Below are 22,066 nucleotides of genomic sequence, written 5' to 3'. Positions count from 1 at the left end.
CTTTGCTGAGATAATCCATCCCACCTCACAGGTGTGCCATATCAAAATGCTGATTAGACACCATGATTAGTGCACAGGTGTGCCTTAGACTGCCCACAATAAAAGGCCACTCTGAAAGGTGCAGTTTTGTTTTATTGGGGGGGGGATACCAGTCAGTATCTGGTGTGACCACCATATGCCTCATGCAGTGCAACACATCTCCTTCGCATAGAGTTGATCAGGTTGTCAATTGTGGCCTGTGGAATGTTGGTCCACTCCTCTTCAATGGCTGTGCGAAGTTGCTGGATATTGGCAGGAACTGGTACACGCTGTCGTATACGCCGGTCCAGAGCATCCCAAACATGCTCAATGGGTGACATGTCCGGTGAGTATGCCGGCCATGCAAGAACTCGGACATTTTTAGCTTCCAAGAATTGTGTACAGATCCTTGCAACATGGGGCCGTGCATTATCCTGCTGCAACATGAGGTGATGTTCTTGGATGTATGGCACAACAATGGGCCTCAGGATCTCGTCACGGTATCTCTGTGCATTCAAAATGCCATCAATAAAATGCACCTGTGTTCTTCGTCTATAACAGACGCCTGCCCATACCATAACCCCACCGCCACCATGGGCCACTCGATCCACAACATTGACATCAGAAAACCGCTCACCCACACGACGCCACACACGCTGTCTGCCATCTGCCCTGAACAGTGTGAACCGGGATTCATCCGTGAAGAGAACACCTCTCCAACGTGCCAAACACCAGCGAATGTGAGCATTTGCCCACTCAAGTCGGTTACGACGACGAACTGGAGTCAGGTCGAGACCCCGATGAGGACGACGAGCATGCAGATGAGCTTCCCTGAGACGGTTTCTGACAGTTTGTGCAGAAATTCTTTGGTTATGCAAACCGATTGTTTCAGCAGCTGTCCGAGTGGCTGGTCTCAGACGATCTTGGAGGTGAACATGCTGGATGTGGAGGTCCTGGGCTGGTGTGGTTACACGTGGTCTGCGGTTGTGAGACTGGTTGGATGTACTGCCAAATTCTCTGAAACGCCTTTGGAGACGGCTTATGGTAGAGAAATGAACATTCAATACACGAGCAACAGCTCTGGTTGACATGCCTGCTGTCAGCATGCCAATTGCACGCTCCCTCAAATCTTGCGACATCTGTGATATTGTGCTGTGTGATAAAACTGCACCTTTCAGAGTGGCCTTTTATTGTGGGCAGTCTAAGGCACACCTGTGCACTAATCATGGTGTCTAATCAGCATCTTGATATGGCACACCTGTGAGGTGGGATGGATTATCTCAGCAAAGGAGAAGTGCTCACTATCACAGATTTAGACTGGTTTGTGAACAATATTTGAGGGAAATGGTGATATTGTGTATGTGGAAAAAGTTTTAGATCTTTGAGTTCATCTCATACAAAATGGGAGCAAAACCAAAAGTGTTGCGTTTATATTTTTGTTGTGTAGTTTTGACGTAATCCTTCTAAGCGTTTATGAAGTGAAATCTTGATCCAGAATCTGGATCCAGATCCGGATCACCTCCAAAATTTAAAGGAGTCTTCCACGGCGTAATATGTAGCTGTATTGAAAATTTTGCCAAAATCCGTGCAGTAGTTTCGACATAATCTTGCTAACAGATAAACAAATAAATAAACGCTGATAATTTTATTACATCCTTGGTGGACGTAATAAGTGTTAAATTGCCATATTTCACGGCATCAATTTTTTTTTAACAAGCTAAAAAATATATATATTCTCAAACTGTCACATAGCAGTTGCAGTAAGAATGTCTTATCTCGACAAACCCAAATAGGGAAGCTGGGATATGCTGTTCTAATCTGTTTTCCTGCTCCAACTCAAAATGTACACAAATCATGCATGCCCTCATGTGACCCGACCCAATGCGAGAGCTGATAGGTGGAAAACATTGAGCATATGAGTGCACACTCAGCGACGGCTTTTCGAAACTACCACTTATTGTGATGTCACACGGAGAAGGCGGGAGGTCCCTGCTCCCCATCTCCCACACTGACCCGGCCATGTGCGGGTAATGCTTAAACACTGTAATTACACAGCGTGGGAGCATGTTTGTGTGCACGCTCACGCACATGTGAGCTCAGACAAGCCCCGCTGACCTGTTGGGAGCAGCAGCTGTTGTCATGGGAACGGAGGAGGAAGAGGCGAGGGAAGATTTCTGCTCTGTTACCAATGGAGATACAGGTCCTACAAGAACACTGGACATGGACACATATTTTATAATCGTGTCACCGCAGAGTTTCGTGTGCACATTACGCGGTGTTAAAACAGATCCAAACTGCAGTTATGAAGGGCATCTCAAAGTAGAATTGTCACGACTTCTCTCACAATTCATCTTTGGTAATGCCAAATGTTGCTTAAATGGGAATTGTGGGTAATGATTTACAAGCTTGTCAGCATTTGGATGAGATTATTATTTCATTGCCGGCACTGTTTGGCAGGTTGACTCTTAGATTCAATAAAATCCAATCAATGCTGTATTGATTATAAAGAAGTAAGTCCGACATATAGTGCAGCAGATAACAGAATATTTACAGAGGAATCCTTCAAATGGTGATACTTGTACAAGCACCAGATCTGGCAAAAGTACACCTTAGATATTTTTACTCTTTTGAAAAAACTGACGGGCCACTTGAATTTTCAATAGGTGGCCACATAGGGGTCAATTGAAGAATTACATAGGGGTAAAAATATAAAAATGCTCAACTCATATTGAAAATTATATCACATTATTTGTCTGATTGTAAAGATTCCGAAAAGGTATAGTTTGGACTATCTATGACTGAATTCTATAGAGTTATGGGGTAAAAAAAACAAGAATGGTGACAAAGTTCAGTTTCAGTTTGTACAGGGGTCAAAAGTTAGAGTTGCTCCAATTGTGTTCAAAGGTGATGCAAATTATTGGTTGAGTTAATAGGGCTTCAAAAAGGAATAGTTTGCACCATGTGTCATGCTTAGTTGTCACGTTACAGGTTAACATATGTCACATGTCATAGAATCCAATGGGCGTCAACATTATTTGACCTTTACTTTAGAGACCAAACATTCAACAGTCAAAACTATTCCATTTAATAATCCAAATAGCTCAAGCAACAATTTGCACCATTTTTTACTAAAATTGGAGCAACTTTAATTTTGACCTGGTACATTTTTCAATATGATTGGAGCATTTTTATATTTTAACCCCTGTGTAATTCTTCAATTGACCCCTACGTGGCCGCCTGTTGAAAATTCAAGTGGCCCGTCGGTTTTTTCAAAAGAGCAACATCTAAGGAGAATTTGTGCTGGATTTGGTGCTTGTATCACCATGTGAAGTATTGTTTCAGTTATATGCTGCACTAATAGGCACCGAATACCGTCAAGTGAACTGGATGAGAGGCTACGGCTACATCCAAATAGGCATAATAGCCTAATACATAGCTGGCGAAAAGTACATTCCAAAGGACGTCTGAACACTCAGTATGCATTTTGCAATAGTTGAACAGTATGTAAGATCAACTACCTTCATAGTGTGCAAATGGACGACACTATGCAATCCCATGATGCAGTTGCAGCCTGGTTACCAAAGAAGAAGAACTTCCTGGGAAAATCCAATGAAGATAGCAGACATACATGAAAATAGCATCAGCACCTCCAACAGTATCTCCAGAGTACACGATCATACACCTTCTCCAAGTCCTCAAAACACATGTAGACTGATACTCCCAGGCACCTTCCAGGATATTTGTGGAAGTGAAGAGCTGGTCGGTTGTTCCACGACCAGGACGGAACCCGCATTGTTCCTCTTCAATCCGAGGTTCGACTATCGGACAAACCCTCCTTTCCAGCACCCTGGAGGAGACTTTACCAGGGAAGCTGAGTAGTGTGATGCCCCTCTAATTGGCACATACCCTCTGGTCCACCTTTTTAAATACTGGGACCACCACCCCAGTTTGTCACTCCTTAGGCACTGCCCGAGACCTCAACCCAATGTTGAAGAGACGTCTCATCCAAGACAGTCCCTCCACACTCAGAGCCTTCAGCATTTCTGCACAGATCTCATCAACCCCTGTGGCTTTGCCACTGCAGAGATGTTTGACTCCTTCAGTGACTTCCCCCAGGGAAATTGAAGATAATCCTCCATCAGCTTCCAGCTCTGCCTCTACTATAGAGGGCACTCCGGTCTGATGCAGGATTTCCTCAAGGTGTTCCTTCCAGCGCCCAATTACCTCCTCAGTTGAGGTTCCATCCTTACTGTGGAGAGCTTGGATGGTTCTCTTTTCCTCTCCTGAGGTGCCTCACTGTCCGCTAGAAGCACCTTGGTACAGACTGAAAGTCCTTGCTCCCTGCTGTACTCCCTGCTGTAGCTGTAGCTTCTAAATATTTACATTGAAAAGTGTTGTTGGCTGCTATAGTAATACTTGAAATGCCATTCATTGTGTGCTTAATAGCTGGTTGGACATGGACATGCAGTCTATTGTCCAATGTCACAGCATGGCACACATACTTGGAATCAAACCCTTGTCTATGTATCAGTGTCAGGTAGCTCTGTTGGTTCGGAGTCGCAACATTATCACCTCTGATTTTGCCCACTTTCTGAGTTCCAAAATAAAACCCACTATATCCACAAGTATGCACACCTCTTTCAGTTTCATCCTCTGTATCCCCACAATCCCTGATTCGCTCTTCCTAGTACTTTTCAGTCACTTCACTTCATTCATGATCCCCTTATCCTCAGCACCTCCTCCCTCGTTCCCTCCACTCATTATTTGTTCTCCTCCTGCTCTGTCATTTTTTCTTGTTTACCGTTCCCATCCTCCACTCGCACGCTTTCCCTTCAACCACTACGATTCATCACGTCTCCAGTGGACGCCCGTGCTGTGTCCCGTCCACATCCCCACCCTTCTAATTTCCCAGACTCCCCATCTTCTCCTCTCTCTCAGGATGGTGTGTGAGCAGGCGTTTGTGTCATTTCTATCACTCCTTTGTTCTCTGTTTCTTCCCAAGAAAGGAAAAGCAAATCATTACGTTTTGCATAAAACTACGAAAGGAAGGACAGGTAGAGAAATGTCATTTAAAAATGGGATCTGGATGGACAGATGGAGTGAAAACAGATGGAGGAAGGAACTTTGAGGTCGGGTAGAGGCAAAGATGGACGATTAGGGAAAGAAGATAAATATCTTTAGGGAGCGAGCTAGAGGGAGAAGTGTGAAAGTGGATTAAAGGTAGCACATTTTGATTCATAGAAGAGATAAAGAGAAATACAGAAGGATCAAGACAAGTGACAGAAAGAATCAAAAGAGAGACTGATGAAGAGATTTTTAAATAGGACCGATGGACTGTTTTTAATGAAGTGTCTGACGCATTCGTCCTTCCATGCCCAACTTTTCACCTCTAAAACCTATTTTGCATCAGCTCCAACAAAAATCTGACTTTTTTGATGGTTGTCTGGATCCAGATCACCTCCAAAATTCAGTGGACTCTTCCATGGACTAACATCTATCTGTGGTACAAATTAGTCCTTCCATGCCCAACTTTTCACCTCTAAAAACTATTTTGCATCAGCTCCAACAAAAATGACTGACTGACTTTTTTTGATGGTTGTCTGTTTGCAGGATATCTTACAAAGATCCAGTACAATCTGGTTCAAAAGTTATTTTGATTTTGAAGAAAGTTTGGACGCAGGATCAGTTTTAAAAACACATCTTGGTAAAGTCTCCCACTGATTTCCAAGATATTTTTTTGTGTTTTGGCAAGAGAGCACCCCCACTATTTCAACATGGCTAAGGACAATTAAAGGGACTGCACTCATCCATCCATCCATCCATCATCCATCCATCCAGTGGTGCAGCTTTGCTAAAATTTCTATAAAAATTGTTCATTTTGTGATAAAAGCATGGAATTTGGCAGACATATTCTAAATTAACTAATGTTTATTTTCAGATATGGAGCCATCCTGGAGCTGACCTCTAATGAGCTACAGGGGTCAATAAAGAATTACAAAGGGGTCAAAATTTAAAAATGCTCTAATCATGTTGAAAACTACACCACATTATTTATGTGATCATAATGATTCCAAAAAGGTATAGTTTGGACTATCTATGACTGAATGTTCTGGAGTTATGGGGTAAAAACAGCAACTCCTTTACCTGGAGTTCCAAATTACCCACAAAACATGATTACACTGTAGCAGTAAGGTTAACAAAAAAGTAGATTTTCATAGTGTAAATTCGCCTACTTTTAACAGATGCAAGAGTTTAAAATAAGATGAATTGATTTTATAATAAATAAGATATCATATAGGTTAATGTCAATTTGAACAACACTAAACAAAACTGACTGTCATCAAACTACCTTTTGATTGTGAGCTGTTTTTTTTTGTAACACGAATAGTAAGTCCCTTCGGCTGCTCCCGTGTTTGCACTTGGGGTCGCCACAGCAAATCCAAGGTGGATCTGCATGTTGAATTGGCACAGGTTTTACGCCGGATGCCCTTCCTGACGCAACTCCACATTACATGGAGAAATGTGGCAGGGGTGGGATTTGAACCCGTAACCTTCCGCACTGAAACCAAGCGCTTTAACCACTTGGCCACCATAATTATTAAAATTAGATCTTAAATTTGTTTCCACGGTTAAGAGTTTCTTTCAGTGTAGTTTATTTGAGGGAGTCGCTGAGCTTGACTTGATTTTGGGCCCCATGAAAAGAAATCTTACTTGTCCACCCCCCATATTATTTTGTCAGTATTATAATTGTATTAGGACTGATAAGTCATTCGTGCAGGTGCAGACAGAAACAAATTACCAAAACTTTCTGTATATTTGTATTGTCAACTGTTTTGGTAGCATGGCCCAAGCAGAGGGTCGCACCTTTGAGTCTGGTCTGCTTGAGGTTTCTTCCTCAAATCATCGGCGGGAGTTTTCCCTGCCACTGTCTCATGTTTGCTTGCTCTAGGGGTTGGTAAGGTCAGACCTTACTTGTGGCAGCATTGTTGTGATTTGATGCTATATAAATGAAATAAATTAAAACTGAATTGAAAAAGTATAAAAACAAACAAACAATAAAGCAAAAAACAAACTGGACGCTACACCATCACCCCTGTCAATCATGGGCCTCAAGAATCCTTCTCCTTATTCTCCCCTTTTGGGCACCCCTGCTTGTCAAATTTGAATGTTGTGCCCCACCACATCTACATGGGAACAACTTGTAGCCCAAAAGGTGGAACTCAGAATCTTTAAAAGACATCAGGTTTGGATCAATCAAGACATCTGATAAAACTGGAACAATTTAGATGGTCATCTGCTTCAGCAGTCCCTGGAGAAAGTGTGTTTAGGAAACAGTATAACACACGATCCGGGGACGGATCAGTAAAGGATACTTCCATTCTACAATGCTGATGCAGGCCCTGCGGATGGGGTTCTTGAGCGTGAGGCAGAGTAGGGCTCGCGGTGGCCTTGTGGCTGTCGTTGTGGTCTGCTTTTTAGGCTTGGAGCTGTAGTGTTGTCTCTTCCTCTGCGTGGAGCTAGCCGTGGAGATGGGCCCGCCCCCTCTCGACTCGAGTCCCGTCCCTCCCTGTGAGGCGTTACCCATCATCTTAGCCTGCCGCGCAGCATCGATGGCTGCTTGCCAGCTCAAGGCCGCCCCCGGTGTGGGGATGTGCTCTGGAGCCAGGCCGACCACACCAACCCCGTGGTTGACCCCGCCCCCTCTCCCACCGCAGTCACCATGGCTCCCGCTGCCGCTGTGCTCATTGGGGAGACTGGATGGAGGCGGCCGAGGCAGCGGGGGAGGCGGAGAGTAGTCGGAGCCTGAGATGGTGAAAACAGAAAGACAGTGGAGAGAAATGAGCCAAAACAGGAGCAACCAAACAAACTGACTGCAAAAAGATTTTCACGCTTATTTTTCAATCAATCAAACATAAGACTGATGCTGTAGCTTCCTTTTAAAAAAAAAATGAAAATCTGGTGATTTTTAATCACGATTTCTCTATGGAGCCATCCTAGAGCTGATCTCTAATGAGCTACAGGGGTCAATAAAGAATTACACAGGGGTCAAAATTTAAAAATGCTCCAATCATGTTGAAAACTATACCACATTATTTGTGTGATCACAAAGATTCCAAAAAGGTATAGTTTGGACTATCTATGACTAAATGTTCTGGAGTTATGGAGTAAAAACAGCAAAAATAGTGACAAAGGTCAGTTTCAGTTTGTACAGGGGTCAAATGTTAAAGTTGCTCCAACTTTGGTAAAAAATGATGCAAATTATTGTTTGAGTTAATAGCATTTTAAAATGGAATAGTTAGCACCATCTGTCATGCTTAGTTATCATGTTACGAGGTAACATATGTCACAAGTCATAGAATCAAATGGACGTCAACCTTGTTTGACCTTTACTTTGGAGGGAGACCAAGCATTCAACACAGTCAAAACTATCCCATTTATTAATCCTTTTATTGCAACCAATAATTTGCATCACTTTTTACCAAAATTGGAGCAACTTTAATGTTTGACCTCTGTACAAAGTGAATCTTTGTCACTATTTTTGCTGTTTTTACCCCCTAACTCCATGGAATTCAGTCACAGATAGTCTAAACTATATATTTTTGGAATTGTTATGATCAGAAAAATAATGTGGTGTAGTTTTCAACATGATTGGAGCAGTTTTAAATATTGACCCCTGTGTAATTCTTTATTGACCCCTGTAGCTCATTAGAGGTCATCTCCAGGATGGATCCATATCGGAAAATAAACATTAGTTAATTTAGAATATGCTTGCCAAATTCCATGCTTTTATCACAAAATGAACAATTGTTGTGCTATGCCACCCCACTAGTTTCCTTCTCTGATTCCGAAGAACCAACAGTTTTTTTTAAAAGTCATTTATCCCTTCGGTGATTCGACTTTTAAATGTTCCGTAGGTCTGGCGTGTTTTTATTTATTTGTTTATTCTGGCTACCCATTTTAACTCCTTCTTAAGTCTGTTTTTATCTGTTTTAATTAGTTGTATTGTTCTTATATGTTGTTATATTATTGTGTTTTTTTGTTTGTTTTTTTACGGGCTGCTCAAATTTAATTACCCCATGTGGGATTAATAAAGTTTGATTGATTGATTGATTGATTTAATACCTTTCAAAAGTCTGTGTCTCTAACTGACAATCACAGCTGTATCTACTCCATCATTAATGCACTAACCATCTAACAAGTGCCAGACACACCCATGAGACAGACAACGCTGTTTTTCAGATCTAGCGTGTCAACGTTCACCAGGTGCAACAGGATTTGTGCCCATCATGTTAAACAGCATTCATACAGAACACTGTCATCTGAAGCAGACGCTCAAAGCAGTTTTAAGTGATGCCTCACATGCACACTGATGTCAGGGTGCTGCCATTCAAAGCATTCAAGTGCACACTGGGAGCAACTAGGGGATTAAGGACCTTGCCCAAGGGTCCTTAGTGATTTTCCAGTCAACGGGGATTTAACCTGAGGATACCCTGATCACAAGCCCACCGCTTGGTGACTTACATGATGACAGCATTTATTGTTTTTGAGTTATTATTTAATCAACCTGGAGGTGATAGAGTCATTCAAACATTCATTCACTTTGCAGTTTAGAAGGTAAACATCAAGGCTTTTCCAAAGGGTGCTGGCCAAGCGGTTAAGTGCACTTGTTTCCAATATGAAAGGTTCCCTGTTGAAGACCCCTGGCCCACTGTCCATGTCATGAGTTGCGTCAGGAAGAACATGCGGCGTAAAACTTGCGGCAAATCCAAAATTAGATCCATGAATCTGCTGTGGCATCCAAGAGTGGAAAACAAGGGAGAAGCCGAAGAGACTTACATCAAGGGTTTTCCAAAGCCTAGGAAAAATGTAAGTTATAACCACTATATTTTGACCTTTGCTTTTCATTAGCGGAACTTTAGCTAGCCACAACACATGGTTTTACTTTATTTAGTAATGAGACTGTGACTTCAAACTTTTGTTTTTGCTTTTAAGGTAGTTTAAACTTAATTTAGGAACAAAACATTTAGTTAAATTTAGTGAGTAAATTTAATGAGTAATGATACTGTTGGCTAAAACCTGTGTTTGGTATTACAGCAGCTTTAACTTGATTTAAGCACAAAATTATTTTTTTTACTTCAGTTAGCATTGATACTGTTAGCGAAAACATTCCTTAGGGCCCCTTCACACACAGTACGAATGTGGTCCAATTGCGCATGAATTGCGCATGAAGCAGGAATCGTATGCACTACGTGTAAAATCGGAGCTGCCTCTAATGCCTCGTACACCTGTTGCTACAACTATTTGTGCGCTCAAGCGGCTGAAAGACAGAGTGTGCGCTGTGAGAGCCCATTCGATCCATCTCGCGGCAGGTGTTGGCCAAATTCCAGGTGATACACACGAACATCCGACACCACTCACTTGGCACTTAGAAAATGTGTGGCCATTCACACTATTAGCACAACAACAGTCAGCAGATGATCAATTTCGAGCTGGATGTCAAATTTGTCTAAGTGCCCCATGAGTGTGGAGTTGCCCTATACACATGTGGCGTACCAGAGTGTCGACTCCCCCCACAACATGTGCGTGTGTTTCGCACACACCCCGCAGGCGAGGCACCTCTCATCTGATCTCAGAGTGGCACACAGGTCTGTGCACTGAATGGACAGGGGGCGTGACTGGCTGCTTCTGGTCCTGGATGGCACAGCTGCAGAACACGTACCGTGTTTTGACGGACACATGCGTGTGTGCTTGCTGTCCTCATGTGGAAATACATAAAAACATATATCGCTTTTGTGACGGGCTGGAAAGTGCGCACATTGACAGGCTGCCCTGGCTGAAATGGACCGTCAGTTCATGTGGACACGCAGCAGGCAATCTGAATGTCATGTCTGTCTGACAGGACACGCATGTCCTGTGAGCGGCGCGTCGCAGGACTATATGACAAGCCAACAGTGTGACAACTTTCAGTCATGTATCAGCAGAAATACGCCGTAACAAATGCCGTTTGATCAGTTATCACAGCGCTTTCTTCTATTTAAAAAAAAAAAATATTTACGTCTTGTCCATTTCAGGCATTTTTCCGCACCTTTTACAGGACAGCGATGGTAGCACAGTGGTAAAGCTTCTGGCTGACAATCAGAGCTTTTGTAAATTGCAGGTTCGAATCCCGTGAGTGGCATATATATATATATATATATATATATATATATATATATATATATATGTTTTTTTTTTCCCACAGCAGCTGTGCGATGTGGCTACACATGCTCCAGCTGCTCAATTTCAATTTCAGTTTATTTTCATTTATTTAGTGCCAAATCCAAATCACAATAAAGTTGGCTCAAGGTGCTTCACACAAGTAAGGTCTTACCTTACCAACCCCTCACACTGTGTTCCCGCTGTGACGGTTTCATACACACGTATGCACGACACCATCGTGTGCATGAAACCATCGCCTGCCCATTCACGCCTGCCCATTGGCTCGATGTTTCTGTGGTTCGCTCATACGAGCTGTTCCGTCATGATTTACCCTGATTTGTACTTATTCGTACTATGTGTGAAGGGGCCCTTAAAGATGTACGGCCTCTGGGTTTTTTCAGATTCATATTATAAAAAGAATTTTCTTTCACACCACTATAATTTTATTCCTTAGCATTTAAATAGGGGATTCATAATATGATACTGTCAATATGATCAAAATTTGTGCTGTCTGGAAAGAATTTAGAATTTCTTCCCCTGAAGGGGAGAATTTCAAGTGACAAAACACCATGACATACATGTGAAATTGACATCAGATCACTCGGGGGCTTACTCTGATCTGTGCAAGGGATGCTGGGAAGGACACCGCAACTGCTAATCCGATTAAAGAAAGGCAGCGTGACATCAACTGGAAAACGCTCTGAAAAAAAGAAGGTATTTTTGAAACCAGATAACACATCTGAATTGATTTACAAAACATCTTAAGGATGTTAGCTTGCACACCCTGGGACGACACATCAAGTGGATCAGGCCACAACTAATCTCAAAACCTCATGGATGCACCCACGTGCTTCTTCCTGTAGTTCATCTGCACAATGGTGATGAACGAAATCAAAATATTCGCTATGGAATTCCCTCCAGGTAAATATGTTCTCTTCATTAAAATGAGGCGTAATTTAGCAACATGTAACAAAAATAAACCTACATTTCCATTCAATACAATTCCACATTTCAGTAGAAACTAAATTTTGTCACTTTGTGAAATTTGAAAGGCCATACAGCTTTAACAAGCAGACATTTGCGGTTATCTTAGCTTGGTACTACCAAAGGTACTACTTTAATTCAAGAGCATCCAGAAAGTATTCACAATGCATCATTTTTTTCCCAAATTTTGTTATTCCAAAATGGAGTAAGTTAATTTTTCCCTCAAAATTCTACTCACAACACCCCATAATGAGTAAAGCGCTGTGAATACTTTCTGGATGCAGCGTAAAACGTGTGTTAGCAAGAAGCCAATTGTTTTTGCTTTTAAAGTAGTTACAGATTAATTTTGCAACAAAACTTATTTACTTTTAGTTTATTTTTAGACAGCTAAAACATGTGCTAGCAAGCAGACCTCTGTGTCAGAAAGGTCCAAATACATTCCTTTAAGGTTGCCAAACAGATGTGCATTTAATTTTAGCTAAAGATGTCATAGCTTAAATTTGAAACCGTAACGTATTTGGAAAATAAATAAATAAAAATTTTAAAGTTAGAATAAAAAAATAAAGTTAAATTTATTATTACTACTATTGATTGTTGCTGTTAAGAACAGCAATAAGAATGCTGTTGATCAACTTTAGTAATAAGATATTTTTTGCAGTTAAGATCTTTTGTTTGTATCCTGTTAAACTATCATGCAATACAAGGTCAAAGTCCACAAACCAAGAGCATCGTCATCTCAACTCAATACACCAGAGCTCATAAATTCATTGTTCACCCAGCGTGTCCGTTTGCATGCAACAGAATGCAACAAACCTGAGAGTGGTGCTATGAGGTTACCTCAGAGGGTCTGCAGTTTCTGCCTGTCCAGAGAGTGAAACCAGAACCTCAAGCAACCCAGTGCTGAATTCAGATAAAGCTGAGCTCCCAATATAACGAGTCGATGACGCAACAGCATGAGTATGACATTGATATTACAAAGTGAATGAAGGTATCAGACAGGTGACGCATGCCCAAACCAATCTCACGCCACTTCGTGATGGCATTACAAATGGGATACTGTCACGAAATGGGTTACACTTGCACAACCCAGTCTCGCAGCAATTCGTGGGACTGCGTTCCGAAAAGTACATTAATCTATGGGTTTGTGATGGGGGTACGAAAATGGGCACTTTTTGTAACGGGGGCACAAAGTCATTTCATGACAGGGGGCACAAAATGTGGGGTGTAAGGGGGAGAGGTCATGGGCAGACACCTACGCTATGGTTATGGTTAGAGTTAGGAGAAGGGGAAGATTGTAAATAGCAAAATAAATAAAATGTGTCACAAAAGCGGGCGCTTTCATGATGGGGCGGTATCATTTAATTATTTTGTGATGGTAGCATGAAATTTGTTGGTTATAGTTAAGGTTATGGTTAAAAATAGTGAACTAAACTTGACAGCGTGACAAAAATAATAATGTCTAGGGGTGCTGGAAAAAAAAAAAAAAAAAAAATCGATTCACATCCAAATCACGATTCTTATTTATTACGATTCTGAATCGATCCAAAATGTCCAAGAATCGATTTTTAAAAAGCATTTTTTTTAAACATTTTCTTGCTTACTCGCTGCGTGTACTGTTTGTCAGGCAATGGCTTCCGTACTACAGCGTCCCCGCGAGGGGGGGGGGGGGGGGTCCGGCGTGCTTCAAACACTCGTGAGATGCAGCTTAGCATGGCGGACGCAGAGCTAATTCAGCCAGCACCATCTTTGCTAAAGGCAAATGTTTGGGCGCATTTTGGATTTTATTATTTGCTGCGTAAGAAAGAGCTTGACATGACTTATGCAGTGTGCAAAATCTGCAAAATGAAAGTCAAGTACTTCAAAAACACTTCAAATCCGCAAACCCACATGCTACGCCATCACCCAGAGCTAAAAGAAGCGGAGCAGCGGTATCTGCCGACTACTGACCAGCGCTTCACTAAACTGCCAGCCAACTCTGAACGAGCAAAGCAGATAAGTAAATTTACATCTTTAGAATCACTTGATTAACCTTGTATAGCTGCATTTTCTTAAACATAAACTTTTTTTAAGTAATACAACTATTTCTCAGAACTCTTTGAATTGAAAATCGATTCTGAATCGAATCGTCACCCTAAGAATCGGAATCGAATTGAATCGTGAGTTGTTGTACGATTCACATCCCTAATAATGTCACATATTTCATGACAGTATCACAAAGAAAAGTGCGAGTCTGGGCTGTGCATACCATGTGTACGCATATAATAAGGCCCCATTTAAAAAACAAACAAAAAAACATTTGTTTATCATCCCCGCCTGCATACCGAAATCAGTCCGCATTTTTTTCCCCGAAATGTATTGACGGTAGTACATTTGGTGCAAGAATCGGTGACACGTCCGTTAGGTGGTGAGTGTGCTTTGTACGAAGATGGCCGAAGTTTACTGATTCGGACCTGGAACTTACTGCTTGTCGTCATTGAACTACAGAAGCGTTGTGGTACAGGTTACCGCCAAGAAGCTAAAGCCATGGTACAGCGTGAGCATCCCCCCGAGGCGACCATGACCGATTTTTACAGCCAGTATGCATGTGTTGTGTGCTGGACACTGGAAGTAGCTTGGACGCCAAGTACAACGGTTGTAATGCATCAAAATTTGACTGCATTGTTAGTTCTCTCTTTCTAAAGGGGGGAAAAAATAGTTTTTTTTTCTCTTAGAAAGAGAGAACTAACAATACAGTCAAATTGGTTTTTTTATTTTATTTTGTTGTTTATTTTAATGGAGCCTAAGGCAACGTATTCATATAATTTGAATATAAATGATTTTTTAAATTGATGTTAGCTTAACACCAAATCTGTAGCCCTACTGGTTGCTGAGATATCCTGGAAAAAGTGTTTTTGACATCGATTACCATGACCTTTAACCTGGCCGGGTGCTCCGTGATCATCTGGAGACCCTCCCCCAAAGATTATTCCTACACATTTTGGTGAAAATCTTTGAGTTATTTGGGGAGGTGATGGTTTAGTGGTTAAGCTTTGGGCTTGAGACGAAAGGATCCTAAGGGCAAGGTCCTTAATCCCCTAGTTGCTCCCAGTGTGTAAGGAGCGTCTTGCATGGCAGCAACCGGACACTGGGGTGAATGTGAGGCATTATTGTAAAGCGCTTTGAATGCCGGATGCAGATGGAAAAGCGTTATATAAATGCAGTCCATTTACCATTTATTTTGTGCATTTATTTTGTGCACAGACGCACACGACTGATTACAATACCCTCCACTTCCACTGGAACTGTGGGTAACGTGAAAGTTTGGCGAAGAAAAAAATACACTGGTGTTAGAAATCAGATCAGATTAAACATAGTCCCCCTTTGTACACATTCTCAAAATTCAAACAATCCAGAATGGTCAAAAAACAACAACAACAAAAAACAAAAACCTTTGCTCAAGGCATCTGAAAGCAAATGAAAATCTTACCACCATAACAGACCTAATTCGCAATGAATTCAACAAAGCATTCTAAAATTTTAGATACGGCTCCAGAAGTATGTGAAGAAAATCATACCAAGAACCAGGCCTACAGGCTGCACAAAACTAAAGAGTCAAATGAACCTACTTTAACACCAAATTAAAGCCAGATGTGAAAATCAAGGTTACTCCTCCTCCTGTTTTTTTTTTTATATTTATAAAAACCAGAAGGGCTTTAAAAAAAAAGAGAGACTGAAATAAACCAATATGAATTCAACAAGACAACACAACATTTAAAAAGTGAATAAAACCATTTGCAGAATTAAACATACAAAACAAACTCAGCAAAAAGGTCAAAATCCTGAGGTAAACAAGGCCTCTCCTCCTGGTTTTCTATCCTGAGCCTCATGGATATGATCGGTGGAAAGACCTCAGCTCTTACGTGTTTGATTTGTTTTGTATGAATATAAATAAATAATAATTTGTAATTAGTAAACAGGCAAACTAAACTTTGAAAGACCAGAAGATACGTATTGTATAAAATGGACCAACAGACTGAAAAGTAGAGGTGGGCAGATCGATCCTAATATCGATAATATCGATACCAACGCTGGTATTGATATTGAACTGATCCTCGTGTAAAAAGATCAATACTCAAGCTTTTTTCACTCCCACACGCACTGACTGCTGCGCACGCAGAGTCTGTAAGAGCAGCGCTTTTTCTTTCTTTATTCTTTCTTTCTTTATTATATTAATTTTCACTTAATGTTTTTATTTTGTTTAAAGCCACAAGTGCACTCAAGGGAGGAAATTCCTTATTCTTTGTATTATTTTCTTGTTCGACTTGAAAAAAAGAACAAGTTTGAAACTTTACAATATTTGTTGTGGTGTATTATAGATTTTCTCTATTGTGGTTTGTCAGCTCTCTAACCTCAGAAGATTGTTTTATAAGTTCTACTTTTTTACACTCTTTATTTAAGAAACAACGTAGAGAAGTGCACTGAAGGGAAGAAATTCCCTATTTTTTTGTATTATTTTATTGTATTGTTTGACTTGGAAAAACAGAATAAGTTTGACACTGTTTACAATATTTGTTGTGGTGTGTTATAATTTTTCTCTATTGTGGTTTGTCAGCTCTCTAACCTCAGAAGATTGTTTTAATTTGCTTTAAGTTCTACTTTTTTTACACTCTTTATTTAAGAAACAACAGAGAAGTGCACTGAAGGGAAGAAATTCCCTGTTTTTGTATTATTTGATTGTATTATTCGACTTGAAAAAAAGAACAAGTTTGAAACTTTACAATATTTGTTGTGGTGTATTATAGTTTTTCTTTATTGTGGTTTGTCAGCTCTCTAACCTCAGAAGAATGTTTTAATTTGCTTTAAGTTCTACTTTTTTACACTCTTTATTTAAGAAACAATGTAGAGAAATGCACTGAAGGGAAGAAATTCCCTACTTTTTGTATTATTTTATTGTATTGTTCGAAAAACAGAATAAGTTTGACACTGTTTACAGTATTTGTTGTGGTGTGTTAATTTTGTTGTATTGTGGTTTGTCAGCCCTCTACCTCGGGAGATTTTGTTTTAAGTTGTGTTGAGTGATATGTTTTTAATGTTGATTGTGATAATAAAGTATTTTGTTGTCACATACAATGTTTGGCGAAATTCTATCCTAGGTCTTTTGGATCCTTTGGATCTATGAGGCTTAAATATGAAAAAGTATCGGTATCGATATCGGCAATACTGGGCCTGTATTTACTTGGTATCGGATCAATACCAAAATTCCCGGTATCGCCCACCTCTACTGAAAAACTACTTTGTCCCTCAGGCCATCAGACTAGACAACTCCTCACTCGGGGGGAGGAGGAGTAACAGGAAGACAGAGGATGGGAATGAGAGGAACAGTAGTAGCCAGTAAACCAGTAGTGATCAGTATGTCTGGTATTTATATTTGTGTATTTGTATTTATATTTACAAATTGTTTTTTACTTTCACTTTTGATGCTCTGTGTGCTTCTTACCCTGTGTGCTGCTATAGAATGCCTTTGGAACCTCAATTTCGCTGAGGGAGTCTTCCCAAGGGATTAATAAGTTCTATCTAATCTAATCTAAAGTATATGTATCAATATATGTATCATATTGTATTATCACATCGTACGATAGTTAAGTGGCGTGGGTTCAGGAAATGCTGAACCACACACCAAAACCAAAAAATTCAAATGAAAGTAGAAGGAACTGTTTTGAACACATCATTAAAAATAAAAAAACAGGAATGGAAAATCATGGAAGTAAACAGGAACATTTATCATCTGATATTTTACATTTATGAGTTTTATGTGATAAACAATATAATTCACCCTTCCAATCGCACACAGTCATTCTCAGTATATCATATTACTGCACAATTTATATCACAGGAAATGCCCAGCTGAGGGTGTGTACTTCTTCTTGTGTCTTTGTTGTGTGTGTGTGTTTCATATGAAGAACTACGTGCTGACGTGACCAACTATAATTCCATTAGTAGCTCTTTATTTTACAGCCCGTGGAAATATGTTTGGGGCTGAAAGGATGAGAAGGGAGGGCAAGGAGGAGAAACGGCAAATAATAAGAAAGGAGTAGAGGGGAGAGGATGGAGAAGCAAAACAAATATTGCTAACTGAGAGAAGAGTGAAGAAAAAGACCAAAACAGAGATGAAATAGAGGGGCGTTGGATTCAATTTGATCATTTTTCCACATCCATCACGACTTTATTCCCTGAAGGGACACAAAGCTGACCACAGGGTTCCCATGATTTGCCCAAAGATCCCAAGTCCTCTCAAAAAACAAGATAGTTGTTGGGCGTCACTTTATGTGGCCCTGCATATGAGAAATTCTTAAATCACCATTAAATTCTTTATTACATTCCTCGATTTGACAAGCAAGAAGTAAATGGCATCGTACCAACAATCAGAAGTGATAATATCCAAAACGGCTATTGATTGTATAAGCTACTGCATTACATTACACATTAACTCTTCTATAAACCGATATAAACTGATATAATTTACAGTCAATTGAATGACAATACTAGATGTAAAAATGCTGTAATTTCATGTAGCTGTTGATTTAATATTGGTTCGTGCACGCAGCAGCTAGCTAACAGGCTAGCAATCATAGCTTATTTAATAATAACCTTCATGCTAGCCTGTAGCAGTGGCTACCACAGTTGGGATATAATCCCATTTTTAAAAAATTGTCCCACCCAAAAACAAACTGTTTAAAAAAACGAATTTACAGTCAATTGAATGACAATACTACATGTAAAAATGCTATCATTTCATGTAGCTGTTGATTTAATATTGGTTCGTGCACGCAGCAGCTAGCTAACAGGCTAGCAATCATAGCTTATTTAATAATAACCTTCATGCTAGCCTGTAGCAGTGGCTACCACAGTTGGGATATAATCCCATTTAAAAAAAATTTGTCCCACCCAAAAACAAACTGTTTAAAAAACCGAATTTACAGTCAATTGAATGACAATACTACATGTAAAAATGCTATCATTTCATGTAGCTGTTGATTTAATATTGGTTCGTGCACGCAGCAGCTAGCTAACAGGCTAGCAATCATAGCTTATTTAATAATAACCTTCATGCTAGCCTGTAGCAGTGGCTACCACAGTTGGGATATAATCCCATTTAAAAAAAATTTGTCCCACCCAAAAACAAACTGTTTAAAAAAACGAATTTACAGTCAATTGAATGACAATACTACATGTAAAAATGCTATCATTTCATGTAGCTGTTGATTTAATATTGGTTCGTGCACGCAGCAGCTAGCTAACAGGCTAGCAATCATGGCTTACTTAATAATAACCTTCATGCTAGCCTGTAGCAGTGGCTACCACAGCTGGGATATAATCCCATTTAAAAAAAATTTATCCCACCCAAAAACAAACTGTTTAAAAAAACGAATTTACAGTCAATTGAATGACAATACTACATGTAAAAATGCTATCATTTCATGTAGCTGTTGATTTAATATTGGTTCGTGCACGCAGCAGCTAGCTAACAGGCTAGCAATCATGGCTTACTTAATAATAACCTTCATGCTAGCCTGTAGCAGTGGCTACCACAGTTGGGATATAATCCCATTTAAAAAAAATTTGTCCCACCCAAAAACAAACTGTTTAAAAAACTTAATTTACAGTCAATTGAATGACAATACTAGATGTACTCTACAAATGCTCTCACGTCACGTAGCTGTTCACTTAGTATTCTCAAGGTTGGTGCTACATCACCAGGCAAAGTGGCAAATCCGAAGGCAAGAATTTGTGCTTCCGTGACTGGCCGCTCGGTGACAACACATACTATACATAAAGGCGGGGGGCTGGAACCTATACCAGCAGCCTTTGAGGAGAAGCAGGGTGCATCCTGGACAGGGCGCCAGTCTATGACAGTGCGGACACATATGAGCAAACACATTCGTACTCTCACTCACACCTACGGTCAATCTGGAGTCATCATTTTATGGAACCTGCACGTCTTTGGAAGAGGGACAAACAAGAGCACCAAAAAGGAACCCATGCAAAGTCTACCCAGAAAGGACTAGGTCGGAAGCAAACCCAGGACCTTTTTGCTTTGAGGGAACCATGCTAATCACTAAACCCTAGTTACCTCCGCCAAGGCGGATATTTTTTCCGTCGCGTTTGTTTGTTTGTCTGTTTGTCAGCAGGATAACTCAAAATGTTTTGAACGGATTTTGATGATATTTTGTGGAGTGGTTGGAAATGACAAGAGGAACAAGTGATTAAATTTTAGTGGTGATCCAGATCACGATCCGGATACTGATGCTAACGCATTAGCATGTCTATGGCATTTTCAATGTTAAAAATTAGCATTAAGCAGTTGTAGCTGTCATCACGTTCGGGGGCATTTGTTTTGAAATTGTAATATTTCTTACATTTATTTTTGTTTATATATTAATAATCTAATTATTATATAAAATTTTAGAGAAAGAGACAAAAAGAAATAGATCACTGTGCCAAGGAGGGAATCTCTTTAGGGTCAGTGACCCTATGGCCTTGTTTAGAGAAGTGTTTCATAAATGTTAAAAAATTCATATATTTGCAGTTTAGTTGAATAATAAATTGAATTTTGTCTCTTATTTGTTTTTGTCTATAAGCACATGCAATATCAATATCAGTGCTCAGATGACAGTAGCTTCTGGGAAAGGTGCAAGTTGCAATAAACTGTGATGCCAAGCGCTAAGGATACATGCTATCCAGTCACAGCAGATGAAACTTTTTTTTTACTACTGAGCAAATATTGTTAGACTTTTTTTAGGTTCAATGATTCCACGGTGTGTAGATGTTATGGCGTCAGTGACCCCATGGCCTTGGCGGAGGTTTGCACTCTCTGAGTGCTTCTAGTTGTAATATGTAAGTAATCCCATTTTATAAAGAACAAAATGCTAAACAAAAAGAACAAAATGGCTCTCACATCGCTTTGCAATCAATAAATGTGAGTGGACCTAGAACCTCTTTTTAAAGGGTGGAGTCCAAACAGAGGAGGTGGACAGTTTAAACCAAAAAGAAGGAATTAGGCCTAAGCCTCCATAAAAAATGAAGCCTATTAGTGCTGGTGCTTAAATGTCCAGATGCCGTAGGCAGCAGCACTGGAGGTCTCTAGACCGATTTTTTTTTTATGCCTTGGCCTCGCCATGTAATGACTTAGTCTTGGCCTTGGCATTGGTATCATCCGGACTCAAAGAACAAGCCGAGATGGTTTCAAGGCCGCTTGTTTCTAGCCTATTTTTCACACTGTTTACTTCCCACCAAACAAAAAACTGTCCCTCATGGTAACTTTACGCATACGATGGTCTATGCGTACAATGCTTGAATGCATTATTTTCTAGTCACCACAGTACTACATGCACAAGTGGACATATGCTACATTATGCTACATCTGCAAGTACTGATGGGTAAAAATATTCCAAAACAGCCTTGACACTACCCAAGCAGTATCATATTCCTTCAATTGGGTAATGCATTAATGCCTGCGATCCCAACACATTGGGTCACCGAAGTACGCTAAAGATTATATAAGGCCATATCCGACTCACTTGGCCATGGCTTGAAATTGCATAAGTCTATGGGAACAGGCCGCGACAACAACAGTAGACTTTGTATAATCATTGGTCTCTGCCTTGGCCTTGAGTTGGTATGACTCGGTCTTGGCTTTAGCCTCGGAGTCCTATGACTCAGACAACATTGGTAGGCCGTTGAACCCAAACCCACCAAAGTGTTAGCAAGTTGAGAAGACAACACTCGATGTAGTTAGTGAGTTAGTGCACACACAATTGTAGCCTATAGCAACAAGCTCCGTACTATCTTGTAACTCCACTTACCACCAAGATACGGTGCAGCCCAA

General features: G+C 40.4%; 1 protein-coding gene across 1 annotated transcript in view; it reads right to left on the bottom strand.

Annotated features, from left to right (window-relative positions):
• Window positions 1-22,066, bottom strand: part of cacna1c (calcium channel, voltage-dependent, L type, alpha 1C subunit) — a 531,481-nt gene that overhangs the window by 367,778 nt on the left and 141,637 nt on the right. The window contains exon 3 of the mRNA XM_034163903.1: window positions 7,392-7,821. Coding sequence (XP_034019794.1) covers window positions 7,392-7,821 — 430 coding nt within the window. The remainder of the gene's footprint in view (window positions 1-7,391; window positions 7,822-22,066) is intronic.

This window comes from Thalassophryne amazonica, chromosome 22 (assembly GCF_902500255.1).
Source record: "Thalassophryne amazonica chromosome 22, fThaAma1.1, whole genome shotgun sequence".
NCBI lineage: Eukaryota > Metazoa > Chordata > Actinopteri > Batrachoidiformes > Batrachoididae > Thalassophryne > Thalassophryne amazonica.
The sequence above is the reverse complement of the archived record's forward strand: the minus strand, read 5'-3'. Positions and strand labels throughout refer to the sequence as shown.